General features: G+C 44.3%; 1 protein-coding gene across 2 annotated transcripts; it reads left to right on the forward strand.

Moving 5' to 3' along the window:
* Positions 1-335: 335 nt before the first annotated feature.
* Positions 336-20,539, forward strand: spega (striated muscle enriched protein kinase a). Of its 2 annotated transcripts, none has more exons than XM_029519185.1 (38): positions 336-1,329; positions 1,517-1,935; positions 2,414-2,560; positions 2,786-2,968; positions 4,916-5,076; positions 5,318-5,406; positions 5,535-5,710; positions 5,791-5,977; positions 6,117-6,190; positions 6,315-6,473; positions 6,579-6,768; positions 6,861-7,090; positions 7,183-7,302; positions 7,395-7,499; positions 7,714-7,920; positions 8,014-8,137; positions 8,560-8,732; positions 9,146-9,258; positions 9,357-9,525; positions 9,836-9,935; positions 10,688-10,888; positions 11,256-11,313; positions 11,395-11,472; positions 11,561-11,733; positions 11,876-11,902; positions 11,998-12,150; positions 12,267-12,309; positions 12,410-12,475; positions 12,753-15,390; positions 15,468-15,635; positions 16,799-16,921; positions 17,599-17,763; positions 17,854-18,541; positions 18,686-18,925; positions 19,032-19,255; positions 19,359-19,434; positions 19,574-19,723; positions 19,805-20,539. In XM_029519185.1, the coding sequence occupies exons 1-38, from the start codon at positions 635-637 to the stop codon at positions 20,040-20,042; spliced, it is 9,330 nt and encodes a 3,109-aa protein (XP_029375045.1). In that variant the 5' UTR covers positions 336-634; the 3' UTR covers positions 20,043-20,539. The 2 variants fall into 2 exon arrangements, with proteins under 2 accessions (XP_029375045.1, XP_029375054.1); XM_029519194.1 differs by having other exon boundaries at positions 5,794-5,977.
* Positions 20,540-21,360: the final 821 nt, after the last annotated feature.

A 21,360-nucleotide genomic window follows, 5' to 3' on the forward strand; every position in this document is an offset into this window, starting at 1 on the left:
AAATTAATGATCATGTAATGCACAGGTTCTTTTTGGCATGATATTTTTGAATTTGAAGTTGAAGCAGGGGAATGTATCCTTAGATTTTGGGCAAGTTCGTTTTGTAAATCTGCAGTTGTGTTGCTGGAACATGCCTGAAATTTCCAGCAATAAGTATGTTTGAGTTTCTTTCACTTCAGCATATTTAGATTAAGTTTGTGAGAATTTATGAAGAGATCTTTTCTGTTAGCTGTTATACCTCTTCATTTCAATTTGTTGTTCTCTGAAAATGATACACAAAAGAGCACAGAAGATACACAAGGGACTCACTGGTAAATATCAAAACATAAGACAAAAAGACACAAAGGAACATTCATCAGCTTTCTTATATCTCCTCCAACATCTATGGATACTGCATCAGAGCTCTAACTTCACACCTCCATGTCCCCCTCCATCCAATCCTCATCCCTCCAGGACTCGCACTGCTGAGGAGTCACAGGGGCGCCCCTCCTGTGTCCCCTCGTCTTCTCCCCAGCCACCTCCCACTTCATACAGAAACAGTACAAATGCCCCAAGTCAAGACCTGGATCAAACCAAACCTTCAGATCCCTGCTCCTCTAAAGCAGACCAGCCATCTGGTGTTAACAGTTTAAACATGACACCCAAACTGGCTCGTGCAGGGCCCAAGATCTTTGACAGGGTCCGTGCTTTTGAGGAGCGAAGGGCAAGCGTGGATCTGCCAGGAGTTGGATCAGTTTCGGGATTTGGAGGGGCAGCATCCTTCGACTCAGACGACAGCAGAAAGAAGACAGGAGGCCCCAGAAAAGAGGAGGGCCGAAATCTGGAAGGGGCAGCCCAGAAGCGAGCAGCGTTCAAGCAACGCGCCTCCTCTCTCGAGGACAAGATGAGCTACTCCCAGAAGGTCCAGAACTACCAGAGCAAGTTTGCCGAAGAGCTGCAGAGGATCAAGAAACTTGTGTGCAAACCGAGCTTGAAGAAGGCATATTCCACTGAGCAGCTGTCACAGAAAGAGAGGCTGACCACAGAAAAAGTAGAGCCTATTCCTCCCCAAGTGGTTAAAAAGTTGGAGGCTCTGGAGGAGAGAAAAGTTGGAGAGAGGGAAGAGGACTGCAGAATGCAGAGTTCTCTTCAGCGCCAAGACAAAGGTCTGAAGAATCAGAGTAACAACCCTGGGAAGGATAAGATGACACAGCCAGATCCACTGGGGAGAGCAGCAGACAGCTCATCACAGGCAGGAACAGGGAAAATCTCTGTTACCATGGAGACGGCACCAGTTCACCAGTTACCAGGGCAACCATTGCCAACAGCCACAGGGACAAGTCCCACCAGGTTCGGAGATGATCTCTACCCATGAATTTGTGTGCTTTTAGAAATTGTATGTCTGTTTTCTGCATATTTTCTGTGTTATGTTAATAATTTCATCCCAAACACAATTCAGTCACATGACTTAAATATATTATTTATTCCACACATGTTGTCAGTATTATGTAACAGTCTTCTTGCCTTTTGCACACAGGAATACACTGAAAAGCTCTCCTGCATCTGACAAAGTTGCCACATCCCACAAATCAACATCCTCCCACAGAGACTTGGGGACGGACTCAAAGAGAGACACCAAGATTGACTGCACAACAGACCACAGAGCCCCCAGTCCAACTGGAAAGAGAGCACCGGGGTCCCAGTACCCGCCCAAGCCCCCTCGGCTCACTGTTTCACCTGCTCCTTCCATCAGCCCTCTCCTGAAAAGAAGGAAGGCGGAAGTGGGGCGGACTTCTCCGGCCTTGCAAGTGAACGTCCCCACTCTTCTATTAGAGGACGAGCCCATGGAGACAGAGTGTGTTGGAGACACGAGCAACAAGGAGAGCAAGACCGGGAGGAAAATTGGGAGCGGGAGCAAGAGAGGTCGTTCTGCTCAAGCCACGTCTCCGGGGGAAGGTAGGACATATTTCATGATGAGCAGCGTGTCTGTGAAAGTTTAAATTACCAGCAGCCACCACAGATGAATAATGAAGGCAGAGCAGAAATGCCTGAAGATGCAGCTGCTGGCTGAAAAGACTTCAGATTAACTGAAAAAGTTTTTCAGTAAATCTTACAGACCTAAGTTTATCCTAATATAAATCCAAATAGACTTTTTTATAAAGACGCATCAGACTGGACAAATTGCACAGACTTATAAAGACGAAGAACAGAGACTGATTATGAGCCTGAACAAAAAAGCACAGCATGTTCTTGCTGTGTTGTCCACCCTGGAGAATTAATCAAATATAGTCTAAAGGGTCAGCGATAAAACTCATTTGATGTGAGGACTGGAAAGGGAAACGAGCACATGCAACATTTGGAGTCTGACCTATATATGAATCCAGGTAAGACAGCAGAGGCAGATGTTCAACCAAACCTGACCTGTCATCTCCAGGGGGCTCATCCGATGGCTCCTCCCCATCTGCTGATGAGGACCCAGCTGAGGCCCCGAGGTTTCAGAAGCCTCTTGAGGATACAACGATAACCAGCGGCTCAGAGGTCACACTGACATGCATCATCACTGGGAGCCCACCCCCGACAGGTACAACTCAGAGCATCCTGTTTTGTTTTTTTTTTTTTATGTGTGTGTGTGTGCATGTAATTTTAAATGGGTACAAGACATTCTGTTCCTCTGCTTCAATTTTCTATCGGAACATATCATATCGAAAACAATGAGTCTTATTCATTTCACATCTTTCAAAGGTGGATTGTGCTGTTTTTCCTGTGGGAGGGTTTTACTGGCTCTTTGTCATCTGTGCTTTCTCAGTGACATGGAGGAAGAACAACATGAAGATCCAGGCCAACGCCTTCCATGTGGTGAAGGCTGAGGGTGAGAGGCACAGTCTGTCGATGAAACACATGAGGCCGAGCAACGCCGGGTCATACTGTGTCACAGCTGTCAACACCGCAGGCAGAGCGTCCTGCAGCGCCATGCTCTACATCCAGTCAGGTGAGATCCTGAAATAGGAGACTACCCCAACAGGAAGAGGGATCTGCTGTCAGATTTGGTGTTCCAGTGGCACATTTTAGAGACACAAATTTAAATGAGGACAAAGGCATCGATTCACATTAAAGTGATGCTCTACTTGAAATACATGAACGCGTTGAGTCACACAAACTTGCTTTAATCCACTGCCAGCCCTCCTCCGCCTGACATTCTCTCTTAATGACTACAAAGGCCTGCTGGAGCTCAGCATCCCGGCCACGTCTCCTCGCTGTGATAGTTGCCATAGCAACCCATTAATTCTTAAAAGCACCAAGCTCCCCTTGGTGCAGATTCAAAAACACGGGCCAGGCCCCTTCACACAAAGGTCCCCGGGGTATAAAAAGGGCTTTCAAACTCAGGAGAAACTAAATGAATGTTCCCTCTTTAAAAGGTTTTTATTAAAAACGCAGTTCCAGCTGACGTGCATTTACGTTGTGTGGTGTTTGTAAAAAGTTTGTGCCTCTCTGAGAGTGCGTAAATGCAACCTGCTCTTCCCTGTCCCTGTCTCACCAGCAGCACAGAGCCTGTGTTGCCATATTAGGTGTTCGGAGCCTAAGGAGTATTTTTAGCCGCCCTCTTGTTCTCTTTGGTAATTGCAGTCTGCTTTATGCCCCACTGAAAGATTACCGCTGCAAGTTATGCTTCTTTTTTTTTATTTTAATCAGTCTTGCTTGCAGTTGGAGTTGTCAAAGTGTGGTCGGAGATGATGAGTCATTTTAGCTGGAAACAGTCACTTTCTATTCTGGTGAGAATTTGATTTACAGACCATAAAGTATGTCAGTTCAATATGAAGGCGATTGATACTGCATTATTGTAATTTTTTTTACACAAAATCTAATATTTATGATTTCACCAAATCCTTTAGAAATTACTTTGAGCTTCAGAGTGTCAGCTGTGTTGGGGAATACGGACATGAAAGTGACGGGAAGCAGATGAGAGAGTAGAGGACGAGGCTGAAAGGGAAGGTTACTGGACTGTGCAGCAGTTGTGTAAGAGTTGGCAGGTTTACATAAATATTCCCAGGAGTTATCCCCTGGTGCGTGGACACTGCGCAGAGATGGGACTCTCGGTAGGTTATTTTGTTATTTCCTCCTTTTTCGAAACAGTGCAATGACAGTTCAACTGCACTTTTGGTAAATGTTTTATTGTTGTGCATTGGGACAAGTATGCTTTTTTATTTCTTTCACCTATAGGTCACAGCAGATGGCCCCTTTTTTCCCTGTCAGTCCTTTGGGTTAGTTAATAAGCAGTTTGAATATACTTTATACCATTCACTCTGCTGCTGTCATTTCATAAAGAAGGACACGTCTTAATTCTCTTCTGCTGATGGATTTTATTTATTTTTCATGTCAGTTTCCACACTGATATCTGCTCGTGCCAGATGTGTGAGTCTGAAAGAGAAGCACTGTGGTAGTGTTTTATATTTATCCACCCAGCTGTGAATTCAATCTGAGTCCAGACACAGTGTCTGCTCTGAGACTCCATGGGAATATTGGAATGATTGGGTCAGGGATTAAGGGATTAATTCATTATCTGTTCAGTTACGGTCACTTCAGAGATGTCCCCCTGGGCTCTTTGTGTATGTCAGTGCTTGTGTGTATGCGTGGGTGCATCTGGCCCACTCATCTCTAACTCACCGCTTTCTCTTGCCAACTGCTCATCTTGGCAAAGATGTTCATCTCCAGAAAAGCAAGCAAAGACTGTAAACACCAGAGCTCTGACAGATTGTTCCCATCTAAAGGTTCAACAAGCCATCGCGTCGCTGCAGTGACCATATTTCAAAGGGATTTGCACTTAATTATTCAAATTAAGATGCGTGCAAATCAGAATTGACATTTTCATGAACCCAAGAAAAAGTCAATTAGAAATGGCCGCAGTGTGCTTGAAATGCTGTTCTACCTGTTTTATCAGAGCCGACCCACACACGATGTGGAAAACCAGCCGTTCCAGTCGAAGTCAGTAGTCTGAGGCTATCAGATGAGTATCTGAGGCATCACGACGAGGCAATGGAGCCTGGGGACTCGTCTGCCCCCAGCAAGAGTGTCCACTTCAAAGAGCTTCCCTCATTTCAGGTAGAAAAAGACAAATCTATCACATCTTTTTCAAATACATTTTTCCAAAAGCAACCTTAAACAGCAATGTTCAGGCTAGAGGAAGAGTGAGGGTCAAATCAGAGGAGGATATTTCTGGTGATGGTAAATCTGAGGAGCTCTTACTTGCAAATATTTATCATTTTTGCTGGTAGGAGCAGTGAAGTGAAATGATAAATTGATTGAAGAGAATGTACAGTAACTATGTTGTCATTTTATTCAGGTGGCACCATGTGACCAAGGGATTACTGAGGGTCAAGATGTGATCATCTCAGCGAAGATCAGGGGGCAGCCCAAACCCATGGTTCATTGGTAAGAATCATATTCAGGAAGCTTTCAGGAGTCATTTCAAGTTGTACATTAGCCAAGGTCACACACAGCACCCTCTATTAAACATTGTGAGCATAAAGGCCTGTGACAGCCACTTTGTATTGACCCAGGTTGAAGGACGGAGTCACCGTAAAGACGGCGGGGCGCTTCACTGTGCGAGAGACAGATGATGGCACCAGTGAAATGAGAATCAGCTCAGCACAGAGATCAGACACCGGGCTTTACATCTGCAATATCACCAACAAGTATGGATCGGAGCAGGCGGAGTTCATGGTGGAGGTTGTATGTGAGTACAGAAAGACTGAGTTTCATCCCGCTGCGACCATTAGGCTGTAATGTTTCTGTTGACATTTTATTCCTGGTCAGCAGCTGCAGCACACGCCACGCTGAAGATCACCAGGGAGGTAGAAGACATGGCGGTGAGGGCCGGGGAGTCGGCCATGTTCGAGTGTCTCATTATCGGGCCACCAAATGTGGATGTGGACTGGCTCTCCAATGGGAAACTGATCCAACCAGCTCTGCTCAACTGTAAGATGCACTTTGATGGAAAGAGGTAGGTTAATTAGTGTTGTAAAAAGTATCCTAGCCATGCCCCTGTGTTGGTTTCTGTCTTGAATTCCTGGTTAACTTAAATGAATTGTCTTGTCTTCCATAAATTTTTCTTCACCAAAATTAAAATTGCTTTATCTCAGGTGCCGTCTGCTGTTAAATTCAGTCCATGAGGATGACAGTGGGACGTACACCTGCAAGCTGAGCACTGCCAAAGGTGCAAACTACAAACATTGTTGCTTCTGTTGTTTGAGAGAAGAGGGAGATGCTGATGGTTGTGATGGATCCCTTCAAAAAAGAACTAATTAAGAATAAATAATAATGTGTCATAATTTCTACAGAGGAGCTGACCTCAAGCGCGGAGCTAAGAGTCACTCCATCTAAGGAGCCTCTGTTCACCCGCAAACTGGACATCCTGGAGGTCATTGAAGGTCGCACCGCCCGGTTTGACTGTAAGGTGAGCGGATCACCTGCTCCACGAATCACATGGATGCATTTTGGTAAGGATCTCAGTGTGGTGTTTTTTTTTTTTTTAGATAGCTATCTTTTCAAAGAAAATGCGCTCTTCTCTTGTCATCTTTTGTCATCATCAACACTTCTTTCAGAGACTCGAGTTGAGGAGAGCGATAATGTTCGTATCCTTCAAGAGGGGGGTCGTCACTCACTTGTCATCACCCATGTTAGCAGCGAAACAGAGGGCTTCTTCACAGCAATCGCTGAAAATATTCATGGGAAGTCTGAATGTACTGCTGAGCTGTACATGCAAGAGCCCCGAGCTGCCATCTCTTCCCAATTGTAAGAGAAGTCACTTATATTAACTGCTCCAAAAGTAAATCTAAGCTCTAAAGATGTCATAGCACCCATCATTCTTTCCATTCTTCCTCCAGGGCGAAGCTGGAAAAGATGCCATCCATCCCTGAGGAGCCTGAAGTGCTCGAGAGTGAGGTGGAGAAGAGGACCATGCCAGACTTTGTCAAGCCTCTGGCTGATGTGGAAGTCAATGAAGGGAAAGAGGTGGTGCTGAAGTGCAAAGTGTCGGGGCTGCCCTACCCCACCATCACCTGGTACCACAAGAGCAAGTGCATTGAGAGCAGCGAAGACCGCAAAATGATCCAGCGTAAGCAAACGGCCTGACAAACAAAGCTGAGCTCGCTTTTTTTTTTTTTTGTGGTGAAGAGGGTAAATAAGGAACTCGTGTCTGTTCTTCAGACAGGGATGTCCACAGTCTGGTCATTCACAGCGCTTGTCATGCTCATGGGGGAGTCTACAAGGCCGTCATCTCCAACAAAGTGGGCAAAGCAGCCTGCTATGCACATCTGTATGTCACAGGTGAGGATGGATTCTTAGTGTTTGATGCCACAGGAACCAAAGACAAGAACTGCCAAATTCACATGCTTATTTATCTATTTATTTAAAAACAGACATTGTCCCTGACCCTCCTGATGGTCCTCCAGTGATCGAGGCCATTACAGGGAAAACTATAAGCCTGAGCTGGAAGAGGCCAAAGAGGCTGGACCCTTCATTTGGTACATTCATAATTATTTTATCCTTTGGCCTGAAAATCGTGCCTTTTATTACAGTTTCATTAAAAAGAATACAAACTTAAAAACTTCATTTCTAGCATGCAAATATTGGTGTTTATCTGCTTTCTTTTCATTCTGAAGTGTTGTGTAAATCCATAAGAAGTTAAATATCTCATCAGCACATTGAAAACCCTATATTTTGACCACATTTCTGCAGATGCCAGCAGCTTGCTGTATGTGGTTCAGCAGCAGCCTCTGGGCTCTATACAGTGGTCCGTCGTGGCCTCTAACCTGAAGGAGACCAGCTACACCATCACCTCCCTGTCAAAGGGAGTGCGCTACGCTTTCAGGGTCCTGGCATTCACTGGCAAGACATTGAGCAAACCATCACCCTCCACTGACCTGGTCCAGCTGCTGGACAGAGGTACTAAGACAGGAGAAGGCTTTGAGTCAGCGTCACTCATTTAAAAATGCCCTTTTAAACAGATAATAGATATCTGTGACTTCTCCTCTGTAGGACCCTATTTGAGGAAAGCACCGGTCATTTTGGACAAACCAGACATTGTGTATGTTGTCGAGAACCAATCTGCAAGCATCACAATCACGCTCAACCACGTGCATGCAGTTGTCACCTGGAAAAGGTTTGTTCCCTCCCCAGATGCAAGTTAATTCAATTTGATTTCAAAAAAGAAAACTCCTGCCAGGAGACTTCTCCCCGGCGCCTAGCGCTGCTGGAGTTCTGTTCTCAGCAGGGGCAGGTTTATACATTTGGATAAAACACGCTTATTTAATCTCAGAACACGAAGGAGTGTGGCGCGTGAGGAGCTGGACTGGAAGCACTGCTGTGCTGTGGTTCACATTGCTTTGATTTAATTTACATTCTATTCACATTTTTATTATCCTTTGCCCAAAAAATTGACTTGAACTTGGTATATTTCTAAGATTATGTTTATATCGTTCATTGTTTGTAGCTTTGACATCTTAAGACAAAAAATTATCCCTGCCCCATATTTAGACCTTGATCTGTGGTGTGTATCTGAGACATATTGGCTGTCTTCCTCAGGAGGGGGGTTGTGCTGGTCAACAAGCCCGGGGTGTGTGAAATGAGCATGCCAGACGACGATCAGCACACTCTCAAGCTTCAGCGGCTCAGAAGCACAGACATCGGCCAGTTGGTGGTCACGGCCAGCAATCAGTTTGGCAGTGACCTCTGCATGCTTCAGCTGGCAATGGCAGGTCAGTTTGGTTCATGCAGAGGACCGGTTGATACATTTTGCATCTTAATAAGAATCCAAACAATTTACTGCGTATTCCTGGCAGGAGTAAATTCCAACAAGGGAAAGCGGCTCGTAATTTAAGTTTAGCCAAAGCTGTTTTTAAAATACAGATCATGATTTTTTTGTAAGTAACTTTTTGAAAAATGAATTCCTTTCTTGTGCTTGTTGTTTCAACTCTCGTTTCAAAATATCCTCATAGGATCAAAAGAATTGAGAATATATTTAAGATTAGTTAAATACAGGTATGTAACCTGGATTTTATTATAATGCTACATTAATCATAGTCAATCCATAGTGTTCAATTGATCAGTAAAATTGTGGCAGCCTCCAATTTTTAGAGGTATATAATTTTTTTTTCTTAATCTTCTATAGTGCCTCCTAAGTTTGAAACCATCATGGAGGATGTGGATGTTCATGTTGGGGAGACGTGCCGTTTGGCTGTTGTGGTTGAAGGGAAACCAGACCCAGATATTCTCTGGTATAAGGTACAATTTTTTAGCTATATCTATTTTTGATAGAACAGGAATTCAAAGCATCATAGGGTAATCTAAAACCATTTTATTAATTCATTGGTCTGTTGCAGGATGATGTCCTTTTGGCTGAGAGCAGCCACTTCACATTTGTTTATGACGACCCAGAATACTCCCTCGTTGTCCTCAACGCGCGCCCTGAAGACTCCGGTGTGTACACCTGCACTGCAAAGAATCTGGCCAGCTCCAACTCCTGCAAGGCTGAGCTCACAGTTCACACAGGTGTGCCATGGAGGTGTACACACAAACATCCTTCTCATTCACCAAAAAGGCAAAAAGGGATACTACAATGTGATTTTTAAAATTGGTTTCCTGGTTTAGTTGAGAGAATATCCAGTTGCTCATGCAGTGTGCACCACAGTAACATAGATGTTATTGAAAACTGAAACTCTGAATCTGCACCATATGGGTGGGAAACAAGGTGTTTTGAGTCTATAAGATGAAACCATCTGTCACTTTGCTGGCACACATGCACAGCTCAACAAACACACACAGCCCAAATAAATAATGCCTGGGTCTGTTTTCTCTGCAGAACAAAAGGAAGCTGAGGAGCCAATGGAGGACGAGGGAACCATTCTGAGGAAGATGAGACGTTTGACAGATTATTATGATATCCACAAAGAGATAGGGAGGTAAGTGAGTGCGTGTAACCCCCACATTCATGTTGTCTTACATCCCGTCACACACAGCGAGGACATTAATGGCTGTTTGAGAACTGAGGGTGGGGCTGTGGGGGCGAGGAGTGCGGCAGGGGGTCGACTGCTGACAACCGGAGACGGTAACGACACGAGTCACTAGCCAGAGTGGAGTGAGTGTATCTGCAGACAGATGATTTGTTTTGCTGTGATTTGGCTGAGACAGGCGTTCATTGTGAATTGTGGAGCAATCATAACAACAAAACAGGAGGACAGGGAAATGTGTTTTCCAACATTTAATAAGAGTCAGTCATAAAAGAGAGTGGAAAAGCATTCCATTTATATCCTATCACATTTCATTTTCATTCTGAGTAAATGCTAATAAATTAATAAGAGGGTTGAGGGGTTTTATCTAAAAATTAAAGATTAATTGTTACCAAAATTACAAAATAAACAAAATAAAAATTGGTGAGCAATTATGCCAACACAGTTTAAATTCAGCGTCACTTCGTTGTGTTTCTTTTTCTTATGACCATTCTGGACCACAACCAAAATATGTGCATAAACAATGGATGCTGAAGGCTGGAAGTTCTGAAGCACTTTGAGCTGAAGTTATTATTCCGCGCATGTGACAATATTGAACTTTTGAGCTGCACAGCCAGATGACTCAAACTGGTATAATCATGAAGGCAAGACGAACGAACATGAATCACCAAAACCAATAATGCCATTATTTCGTGACTCCGCAGGGGTGCGTTCTCATATGTGAAAAGAGTCACTCAGAAGAAGGGAAAGGCTGAGTTTGTTGCCAAGTTTATTTCTGCACGAGGAAAGAGGAAATCCCTGGCCCTCAGAGAGATGGAGCTGCTGTCGGAGCTGGACAATGAGAAGATTCTTTATTTCCATGATGCCTTTGAGAAGAAGGACATGGTGGTGCTCATCACAGAGTTGTATCCTTTATTTTCAAATACTCTCACAGGGTATTTATGAGCAACCTGCATCAAGATATTTTTTCAAGGAAAGCTGTAGTTTTCCTGCAATACTGTTTCAACTCTAATTTGCCTCACTATCGGCCAGAACTACACTTGATTGTATCTCAAGGACACTAAAGATCCAAAGCAGCCATCGTAATGTCTTCTGCAGTTCCCCGAGGGCATGAAGGAAGCAAAGTACAGCTTTTTCTCTCCGACTCATTGCCGATGAGCTTGAATTAGCAAGAGACGTGATGTGCGGGAGTTTTACTCATTTATAATTACTTTTCTTGCACCTAAGGCTTGGTCTCTGCAGCCGCCTTTTTTCCTCAACTATTGTGTGAAGGTGTCACGAAGAGTTTCTGGAAAGAATAGCCAAGAAAACAACAGTCATGGAGCTGGAGGTTTGTGTGTTTCTGCAGACTGCACTGCGCCATCATTATGTAAGATGAATTTTAAGTGTGTTCCCTTATGTTTCTCTATAGATTCGCTGTAGCGTTCAGCAGGTTCTGGAGGGTCTTCGTTACCTTCACCAAAAAAACATAGCCCACCTTGATATAAAGGTATTTGTCCCACCACTGCTGTGGCAAGACGGTTTACAAGACTGCTATAAGTCATTAAAACAGCTTTTTCTCCATAACCTTCTTCTAGCCAGAAAATATTTTAATGGCGGCTCCGGGGAGTGACCAGATCCGCATCTGTGACTTTGGAAATGCCATAAAATTGGAGACTTCGGAGGAATATTACTGTAAATACGGCACGCCAGAATATGTTGCACCAGAGATTGTTAATCAAACTCCCATCTCAACGGCAACAGACATATGGTGAGCCACCTGTTCTCTACCATCGAGATGTGACTACACACTGCAGGCACTACATTGTTATCTGCAACTAAATCAAATCAGACAATGCTGTTCACTTGTTTTGTAATTTTTTTTTTTTTTCATCCATCCTGCTTGCACACAGGCCTGTTGGTGTCATCACTTACCTCTGGTATGTTTTACAGATTTGTGAGCAGAATATTTCATTTTTGGTTTCAGCATAATGGAATTTGCGCCAAACTCTTTGCTTTTGTTCGCTCATTACAGCCTGACCGGTGTGTCTCCCTTTGCGGGTGAGAATGACAGAGCCACCGCCTTAAACATCCGTAACTACAATGTGGCGTTTGAGGAGAGCATGTTTTCCGACCTCTGCAAAGAAGCAAAGGGATTTGTCATTAAGCTTTTGGTGGTAGACAGACTGTAAGCATCTTAATGACTTTATCGAATTCAGTTTACATGTATTTGACCAACAATACTCGAGTTCTGTTCAAAAGTTTCTCAACTGTCCCTCATCTGATTATTTTTGTCTGTCCCAGGAGGCCCAGTGCCATTGAGTGCCTTCGTCATCCGTGGTTCAAGGTGAGCTATCGTTCAGAAAATACGACTCCCAGACTTTCGGTATGTTTAATTTTATATCTCCAGTAAGTTTAATGGCGATTCTGGTGTTTATACCTCACAGTCAGCAACAAACAAGAGCATCAGCACGGCCATGCTAAAGCAAGTCTTGGCGAGAAGGCGATGGCAGGTAAAGCCCTGTGGATGAATGGACATGCATTAATCTGTGAAAATGGGGTGTGTTAAGTCTCTAAGGGCTTATTCCCAGACAGGGATGAACCTAGATCTTGATTTTATACACAAATATATACAAATCACCATGGACTTGTTGATAGTCTGACAGTCCTCCTTTCCTCCTTTCACCATTCGCAAGAATTACATCAACAGATTTCCAAAAGTAATAAGGAAAAATCTTTTAATTAATAGGAAAATTAACCTAATTGCTGTTGCCGCTTGTCTCTTTTTAGCGTTCCCTTATCAGCTACAAAGCCAAGATGATAATGCGGTCCATCCCAGAGCTCCTGAATGACTCATCCAGCCACGTCTCTATTGCTGTGGCCCGGAATTTAAAAGAAGGCTCTCCACCTCTTTCCTCTTCCTCTGACTCGGATGCAGATGTTGATGAGCTTCCCTTCATTCCAATGCCACTCTCCATGGTCTTCTCTGGGTCCAGGGTCTCCCTCAATGAGATCCCAGGGGATGAAGATGTCACTGGGTGGCCCGGCATTCCTGCTGATGGGACAAAGACAAATTCAGAGGCCACAAGCACAAGAGAAGGGGCTGGTCAAATGTTGAAAGATAAAGAGGAAAGCCAAAATGGAGAGAAAGTAGAAAAGACAAAGCGAGTTCCACTGAAGAAAGGATCAAGTGTGGAGTCAGACGAATCAGACACAAAAGCGAGGAGGGCTACCATGAGGAGAGGGAGTTCTGCTGATTCAGCTCTGCTTCTCCACATAGACACAGAAGAGGGGAATACCAATGAGGATTCAGAGGCAAGAAACAAAAGTCTGAAAAAGGCTGTTTCTATGGAATTACCCAATCGAAGTCCAAGCCCTGGGGCAGCAAAATTAAACCAGGAGGATTATGCCCTAAAACTGGAACTGATGAGACAGCGGCTGCTCAGGGGAGGAAGCATGGACAAAAAGATGAGCGGGCTGCGAGGGCCTTTATTTGAAACACTGGGCATGGAAAATGGGAGGCAAGCAGGGTCTTTGGATCGAAATTTGAGGAGATCCAGAGCAGGGCCATCAGCAATCACCAGAGCGGCGTCTTCCGATTGTGCTTTAGAGGACACGCCAAAGACCAAAGTATTTTGTAAAAGCTCCTCCTTCACTCATGGGGATTCTGAACCCATGCCGCTCCACCGCAGGTTTGGAGCGCCCCTGGAGATCCCGTCTGTGGGCAGCGATACCACAGAGGGGAAAAAGCTCCAGGAGGCAACATCAATGTCAGCGCTAACAGAACAAACAGCATCGGAGTTGACATCTACCTCCCCCACAAAGAAGACTTCCTTTGTACTCCCAACACCAGGAGTGGACCAACAGCGAAAACAGAACAATGTGAAAGCACACGAGGACATGGATGTTATAACTGAGAAAAGGACCAAAACAGAAGATAAAGCAGAAGCGGAGTCTCGATCACCCTCTGTAATCACTCCTATAATTGTGATTGAGGAGGACGATGATGAAGAAGAAGAGAGGAAAGAAAATGAGCCATTGCCTATTGAGGAAAAGGATGTGAAGGGAGAAATGCCACAACATACAAAACAGGCATCTGCATATGCAGGTTTTATCCAAGCTGCTGCAGTCCCAACATCCGACAAGGCCCGACCCAAAGAGCCTTCAGCTGCAGCCGAGACAAATGGTATAAATACTCCATCATCTGAACATCCAGCAGTGTTTGCCAAAGTAGCAGCTACTGACAGGTCCCTCAGTCCTGTCGCATCATCAAACCCTGATCTTTCCGCCTCCCCACGGCAGCCTGTGCTCAGGACAGACATCAAAGACATAGACTCAGAAGAGGTTTTTGAAGCCAGGTTTAAGAAACGGGAGTCATCTTTGACTCGTGGACTTCGAAAACTGACCAAAAACAAATCAGAGGAGAAATCCCCTGGACTCAGCCCCAAGGCAGTTGAGGAAGGCGAAGAGGTTTACAGACCAGGCCCAAGAGGGGCACCCTTAGAAATGGTGTCCAAAGGACTACAGGAGAAATCCAAGTCTGTTCAAGATTTAAGAGAAGCAAATAAGGAAACAGGCCTTGGCATAATTGGGAGGTTTTCCATGCGAGCAAGGAGGTCAACATCCGTTGATAAGAAGAATGAGAAACAAAAGGAGGAAAAGCACCAGAATGTGCAGGAATCTGCTGTAAGCAAGAGAGTTTCCTGGGCTATTGGTCGCAGCAAGTCCCTGGACGACAAAGAGCAAAGAAAAGCTGAGGAATCATCGGTTTCTGCTATGAGACGTAAGTTTGAGTCCAAAGTGGCAGGAATCTCTGCCAAAATCAGGACGCATTCAGAGGAGAGGAAAGGAGCACAGGGAAGTCAGAAAGAGCTGGCGCAAAAGGATTTAAAGACAGTCACAGATTCTCCTGTCCTCGCAATGCGTCACAAGTTTGAGAGCAAAGTGGCAGAAATATCTACAATCCGCAGTCAGTCCGAAGATAGAAAGGGGGAAACAGAAGGAAAGAGGACACCCCTGTTTACTCGCCATCGTCATTCCCACTCTGAGGGACGTGGCCTCAAAGGAATGGGCATCCCTGAGAATCAACTGGCAAAACAGGCCGGTGCTGGAGCATCCAAAGACTCGCTGGAATCCACATCCAGCATTCATTCTGAAAAAGCGTCAGAAAGTGACAGGCGATCACGGTGGGACAGGTGGGGGCTGACAAGGGGCAAGAGAGACAAAACTCCCTCCCAAACTGATCTGCCGTCATCCGTCCCCAAAGACGAGGGGATGCCAAAAAGCCAGCAATTCATCCGTTCTGCTTCAGATTTCGCTCCAGTGTTCCACATCAAACTGAGAGATCACGTCTTACTGGAGGGGGAGTCCGCCACTCTCAGCTGCCTTCCAGCTGGAAGTCCACACCCACAAATCACATGGATGAAAGGTGTCACACTTCGATCGTCTCTGCGGTTGTATGTAGCAGATGCTGCACAGTTGCTTCATTTCATTTCTGTATTTCAGATCGGAAACCGCTGGAGGTAAATGACAGGTTCAACCTGATCTCCCACCCGGATGGCAGGCAGCTCCTCACCATTATGAAGTCCACCCGGAGGGATGCTGGAATTTACGAATGTGTAGCTGTGAACCCCATAGCTACCATCACCACATCCTGTACATTATCCATAGCTTGTAAGTTTGGTTTATAGTTATTTAAAGAGTGTTGTTTTGCTGTTAGATATTTATTTTCTGAAATGACTTATTCATTAATGCCAATGCTATAGTTACAAGATGGAACGAGTTCTTCTCTTAGTAGAGATACATCTGCTCAATGGACATTCAGTAATTATCTTCATAATGTGATGTATTTTACATAATTGAATTTTAATTGCGGGGAAAATGATATGAATATTAATTCAACCAGAATGAATATTAATGTCAGCAGATTATAGTTCAGGAGATTAATGTTTTTTCTACTTTCCTCCCATTCATTGTGCAAGAGGAACAAATGATACTTTCTGCAAATAGCTGGATTTCGCACATTTAAAATTGGCTCAGTCATGCCTTTGCACAATTAGCATGTAATGAGAAATAACAGGACTCAGACGCTGCCAATGCTGTGACAAAAATATCCAGACTTTTAAGGCCTCAGTAAAAAGTTCTTTTCTTGAATCTCATGTTCGGTTGCAATTGAGCTTTCTTTCCTGTTTGGGCACCTAGTATTTCTTATCTGAACCGCTGATGTTGTTGTCTTCACTCGATTATTTGTTTCCAGGGTGAAAAATGGTCCAGACATTTAATCTCACCAGCAGCGCTGGTTCAGTCGGTCGTCGCATTGCAAAGACCTAATGGGAAATGCATGGTGAAATAAAGCAATGACACCAGTTGTGTCACTTTTGGATTATGTTAACAACAAAACTTCAACCACTGTCTGGCTCCTTTTTCTATCCCGGGTTTGTGAAAATGAACAGCTGTTCAGATTTTCCGGACATTTTCAAATAAACAGACAAGCGTGCTCTCTCGCTGATTGCCATAATAGAGTTTTAATGTAAATTATACATAATTCATGTTATTCTGAAAAGAATATGTTTAAGAAGTCATCAACTTCTGGCAGAAAATGGAGAAGAAATCAACATTAAGCATCAGCTGCTCTTATTAACCAGATGCATTAAGACATTATAATATATTCATCTTTTAAAAACTTCATTCATCCATTGTGGGTGTCTGGGCACAAACACTGGAACTCTTGCACACAAACACCTTGTCTGAGTCTTATCTGCTGGTCACTGAAAAGCGTCACCAGTCACGTCTTTGTACTCTGACATTTTCCACCTCTCTGTATTTCCTGATTAAAGGTGTCCCAAAACGGCCGGGGACCCCTGAAATTCCCCAGACTTACAACAACACAGCCCTGGTGCTCTGGAAGCCAGCAGACACCAAATCCCCCTGCACGTACACACTGGAGAGGAAAACAGAAGGTGAGGGAGTAGTCACATAGGTGACACTGACGTTATATCCCGATTTCATCTCCAAGGAGGTTGTAGTGTTTGGGAAGATTAGCCTATATTTGGCTTTGGCTATGAAAAAAGTTTCCAAATTCATGGTCGCTGCTTAGACGGAGAAAAGGAATCATTCCATCAGGGAATAGTGACTGTACCAGCACTGCTGTCAAAGCTTTCTGTCATTTTGCTCGATGAATCATCGTTATCTCATAATGTGCTGGATGAAAAACAACACAAAGATAGAGCAGCAGACTCGGCGTTTGTGATTATTTCTTTCTTTTTTTTTTTTCTTTTTTTTGGTCTGATAGATTTATTCTGGTGTGTGCACAGTCTGATCAAAGGCAGCACTGATGTAGGTCTGTACCTGATTTACATTACATGACTGCTTCACCCCACCTGCATAATGAGATGCTCTGACAAATCTTTTCTCAGCAGGGAAATTGAGCATTCGCACTTCGACATTGTTTTTTCCAACTGCTGGCAAGAGCACCATCTAGTGTTCATTCACCAGTAAATAAGAAAACAGATAATCAGGGTTTATTTTCAAGCTTCTGCTAACTATTTATTGTGACTCCACTAAGTGGACCTAAATGTATGCATGTGTGTACTGAACTCACCTACCAACAGTTCTTTTTTCCCGTTGTGCTCTTCAGGGAAATCGAACTGGCTGACTGTTGCGACCGGAGTTGTTGATTGCTACTACAATGTCACAGACCTGCCAACAGATGGCACCTTTAGATTCCGTGTGTGCTGTGTCAATAAGGCTGGACAGGGGCCGTACAGCAACTCCTCTGCTCCAGTCCACCTCGACTCAACAGGTGTTTTGCACACTCTTTAACAGTCGATTTTAAATATGTAGGTTGAGCAGTGTTTCCATTTTTGTTTCTCTGAATGTCTGTTTTTAACAGTTGAAGGTGCAGCCCCTCCTGTTGCTGTTGTCAAGACCATCCCAACTCCACCTGAGCCACCGGTCGCCTCAGCAGCTGTTCCTCTGTTCAGAGCAGTCCAGGGCGGCGCTCCGAGGACCACTGCCTCCACCATCACCTCCTCCACCTCTTCAAAAGCCTCAGCCACCGCTGCTGCTTCATCACTTCCAGCCCATTCCAAAACAGCAGTCACACCCACCCCTTCATCCTCTCTGCCTTCCAGCCATTACACAAATCCCCCATCACTGTCTGAAGGCACAGCCCCCGAGGAGGCACAAAAAAGCTCCACTCTTCCCTCTTCACCCGCTGTCAAAGCACCTCCACCCTTTGTCCTCCCCAAACCCCAGAGTCCAGTGAACGTGGTCACCCCTATGACTCAGACACCCTCCATATCACTCTCACCTCCTCTTGTAACGCCACCTTCAGACCCCACAAAGCCAACAGTTGCATCTGTGCCCGTATATGTCCCCACATCAACCGTCACAGCTCGTGTGGCCCCAAATCCTGTTTCCTTTACTCCACAAGTGCTTCAGGTGTCCAGCCTGAGCCCCATTGGTGAAGGGGCCAGTACGCCCGCCAGAGGCACCCCATCAGGACGTAGTGCAGCCTCCACCGTTCTACGACAGGGCGTCCCGCAGAAGCCCTACACTTTCCAAGATGAGAAAGCCAGGTAAGATCCATAATGGCCTTTTAAGTCTTTTTTTTTTTTTTTCTTCTTCTTCTTCTTTTTATTGAAGGCATATAATGTCATATTCATGTACTGATTAATTGCCCAGTGGCCAAAATGTATTTTCAATATTTGTGTTTGTGTCAGGGGCCGTTTTGGTGTAATCCGGGAGTGCAGAGAGAACGCAACAGGCAAAACCTATATGGCAAAGATTATTCCCTACAGTGTGGAGAACAAACAGGAAGTCCTGAAAGAGTACGAGATCCTCAAATCACTTCACAGTGAAAAAGTCATGACTCTTCATGAAGCCTACATCACTCCTCGCTACCTGGTACTGGTGGCGGAGTATTGCACTGGCAAAGAGCTGCTGTACACCCTGGTAGAAAGGTAACATGGTGGATACGTTCAAATCAGCCTCATGTCTGTATAAATGAGCTCGAATTAGCCCTGAAAAGCTGCCAGTGTCAGTTCAAGCCCTATTTTTACTCTGAAGGTTTCGTTACTCTGAGGACGACGTGGTGGGCTACCTGGTTCAGATCCTCCAGGGGGTCGAGTACCTCCACAATCGGCGAGTCCTTCATCTCGACCTCAAACCCGACAACATCATGGTGACCAACCTCAACGCGATCAAGATTGTGGACTTTGGGAGCGCTCAGAGCTTCAATCCTCTCAGCCTCAAACACGGGAATGCAGGAGCAGGAACTCTGGAGTACATGGGTGAGGACCGGGGCTTATTTAAGCAAAGTGTGATGACTCTGATCTTTGCTCTTGTAACTTTTTGATCATTTCACTTTGCTGTATTGCACACACATGATCTCAGCTCCTGAGATGGTGAAGGGTGACGTGCTTGGCCCTCCTGCAGATATTTGGACTGTTGGAATTGTCACCTACATCATGTATGTGAATCAAATACACTTCTTGTGTTTTCTCTCGTTTACTCTCACTTTGAACACAATCATCAGTTTTTTGCTCAGTTTGTGTTCAACTAGGTAGCATAAGTGGAATTGTATTTGTTTTATTTGTCTTTACAACCAGGCTTAGCGGTCGACTACCCTTTGAAGATAAAGATCCTGTAAAAGTGGAATCTAAAATCTTAATGGCGAAGTTTGACCCAACAAAACTGTACCCAAATGTGTCCCAAAGTGCCTCTGCCTTCCTCAAGAAGATGTTGAGCAGTTACCCATGGTCAGTGCCAACAAATATTCATGAGTACAGGATTTCATAAAGAAAGAAAAAGTTCTATGTGTTTGTATGCATGTTTTTCAGGGCTCGCCCAACTACACGAGACTGCTTCACACAAGCCTGGCTGCAGGATTCCTACCTGATGAAGCTGAGGAGACAAACTCTCACCTTCACCTCCAGCCGACTCAAGGAGTTCCTCGTGGAACAACAAAGCTGCCGCACAGAGAGTGCCACAAAGCACAAAGTGCTGCTGCGTACCTACCAGAGCTCAGCCCAGTCCCCAGCATCTGGGACCGCGCCCCACGTTCCCAGCCCAAAGTGAGACAACGGTGGAAATGCCGCGCCAGACATGAGCCTGCAGACTCCGGTCTGCCCACAGCGGAGAACAACACCTTCTCCCATCTCAGCTCCTCTGTGAATTTACAGCTGCATGAAAAGATGTCAGCCTGCCAAGTGAGGCACAGATAAACACACAGGGGACAGGGAGACAGCTGGATATGGCTTAAATATCCACAGAAAGGACAGTCTGCCTGTTACTATGGGAGGATTTCACATTCAGCAGTCATGAGATTGAATACAAAGAGAAGCAGACCGCCTCACGTTTGAAGCGTAGAGGTGCGGAACTGCTCAAAGTTTTAATCCATTGAAAGGACACAGGCTGTTCTTTGTTTGTATTTTTTTTCTTTGAATGCACAATTTTTCAGTCATGTTGTGAATTCTGAAATTGCACATTAATATTTGGTTTAGTTAAACACTGGTCTCCACTCTGCACGATCATCCACTGATGTCACCAAGTTTAGTAGTAAATAACTCATGTGAATGTACCATGATTTAAGCTGCTATTTTTTTCTTTCATTCTTTCTTTTTTTTTTTTGCATTAACTTGCAGGTTTTAAAGGTCAAGTCGAAAATTATTATTTTGTTCCGGAAAATGTTTACTTTTTCATGTTAATTTATTTGCATGTGTGTGCGCGCAGGCAGTTTTGATTCACTTCTAAAATTGGCATTAAGGTAAAAAAAACAAAACAAAACAAAAATAAGGAGTGTCTTTGTGATTATAGTTAGGATTCATGCAGTAAAAAAATGAACTGTTTTAGGGCGAGCTAGGAATTTGTGGTTCAACTTCTTGTTCTGTGATGAAATTTGTAATTCGACTATGAAAAACAGTCTATAATGTAATTAACAGTTTAGTTTGAAAAGTCATGCACACTGGTAAATTCCTGTTGTTCTTCAGTATCGCCCATTGGTTGGTCAGGTTCCTCAAATCATGATCGCACACCCAGTCAGTGCCTGAATTGGATTAACATCCAAAATATTTATCTTCTTCGTGTCTCCAATCGTTCAAATATACAAGGAACAATCTGAACAGACATATGACGACAGTATTTGGACTCTAGATTCTTACACACATGCACACATTTCTACATGTATACATACAATACATGCAGTCCTTGTAATGATAGAGCGTCTTGTGAATTGCTCCATCGCAGTGTTCTTTTTGTATGAATTTGGACGGTTGAAGGTTTGTAAATGTACCAATTTGCGGTGTTTATATGTGGAAAAAAATGAAAATGTTTTTATGAGATAGTATGTAATAAACTATTGATACAACTGGGGAAATAAAGTTGTTTCTTCTTCTGA

This window comes from Echeneis naucrates, chromosome 2, assembly GCF_900963305.1.
Source record: "Echeneis naucrates chromosome 2, fEcheNa1.1, whole genome shotgun sequence".
In the NCBI taxonomy this organism is placed as follows: Eukaryota; Metazoa; Chordata; class Actinopteri; order Carangiformes; family Echeneidae; genus Echeneis; species Echeneis naucrates.

Coding starts and splice junctions, on each gene's coding strand:
- spega (XM_029519185.1), top strand. CDS start 635: ATGACACCCAAACTGGCTCGTGCAGGGCCCAAGATCTTTGACAGGGTC. Junction 5,407..5,534: donor CCCAAACCCATGGTTCATTG/GTAAGAATCATA, acceptor GTATTGACCCAG/GTTGAAGGACGGAGTCACCG. Junction 11,473..11,560: donor TAGCCCACCTTGATATAAAG/GTATTTGTCCCA, acceptor ACCTTCTTCTAG/CCAGAAAATATTTTAATGGC.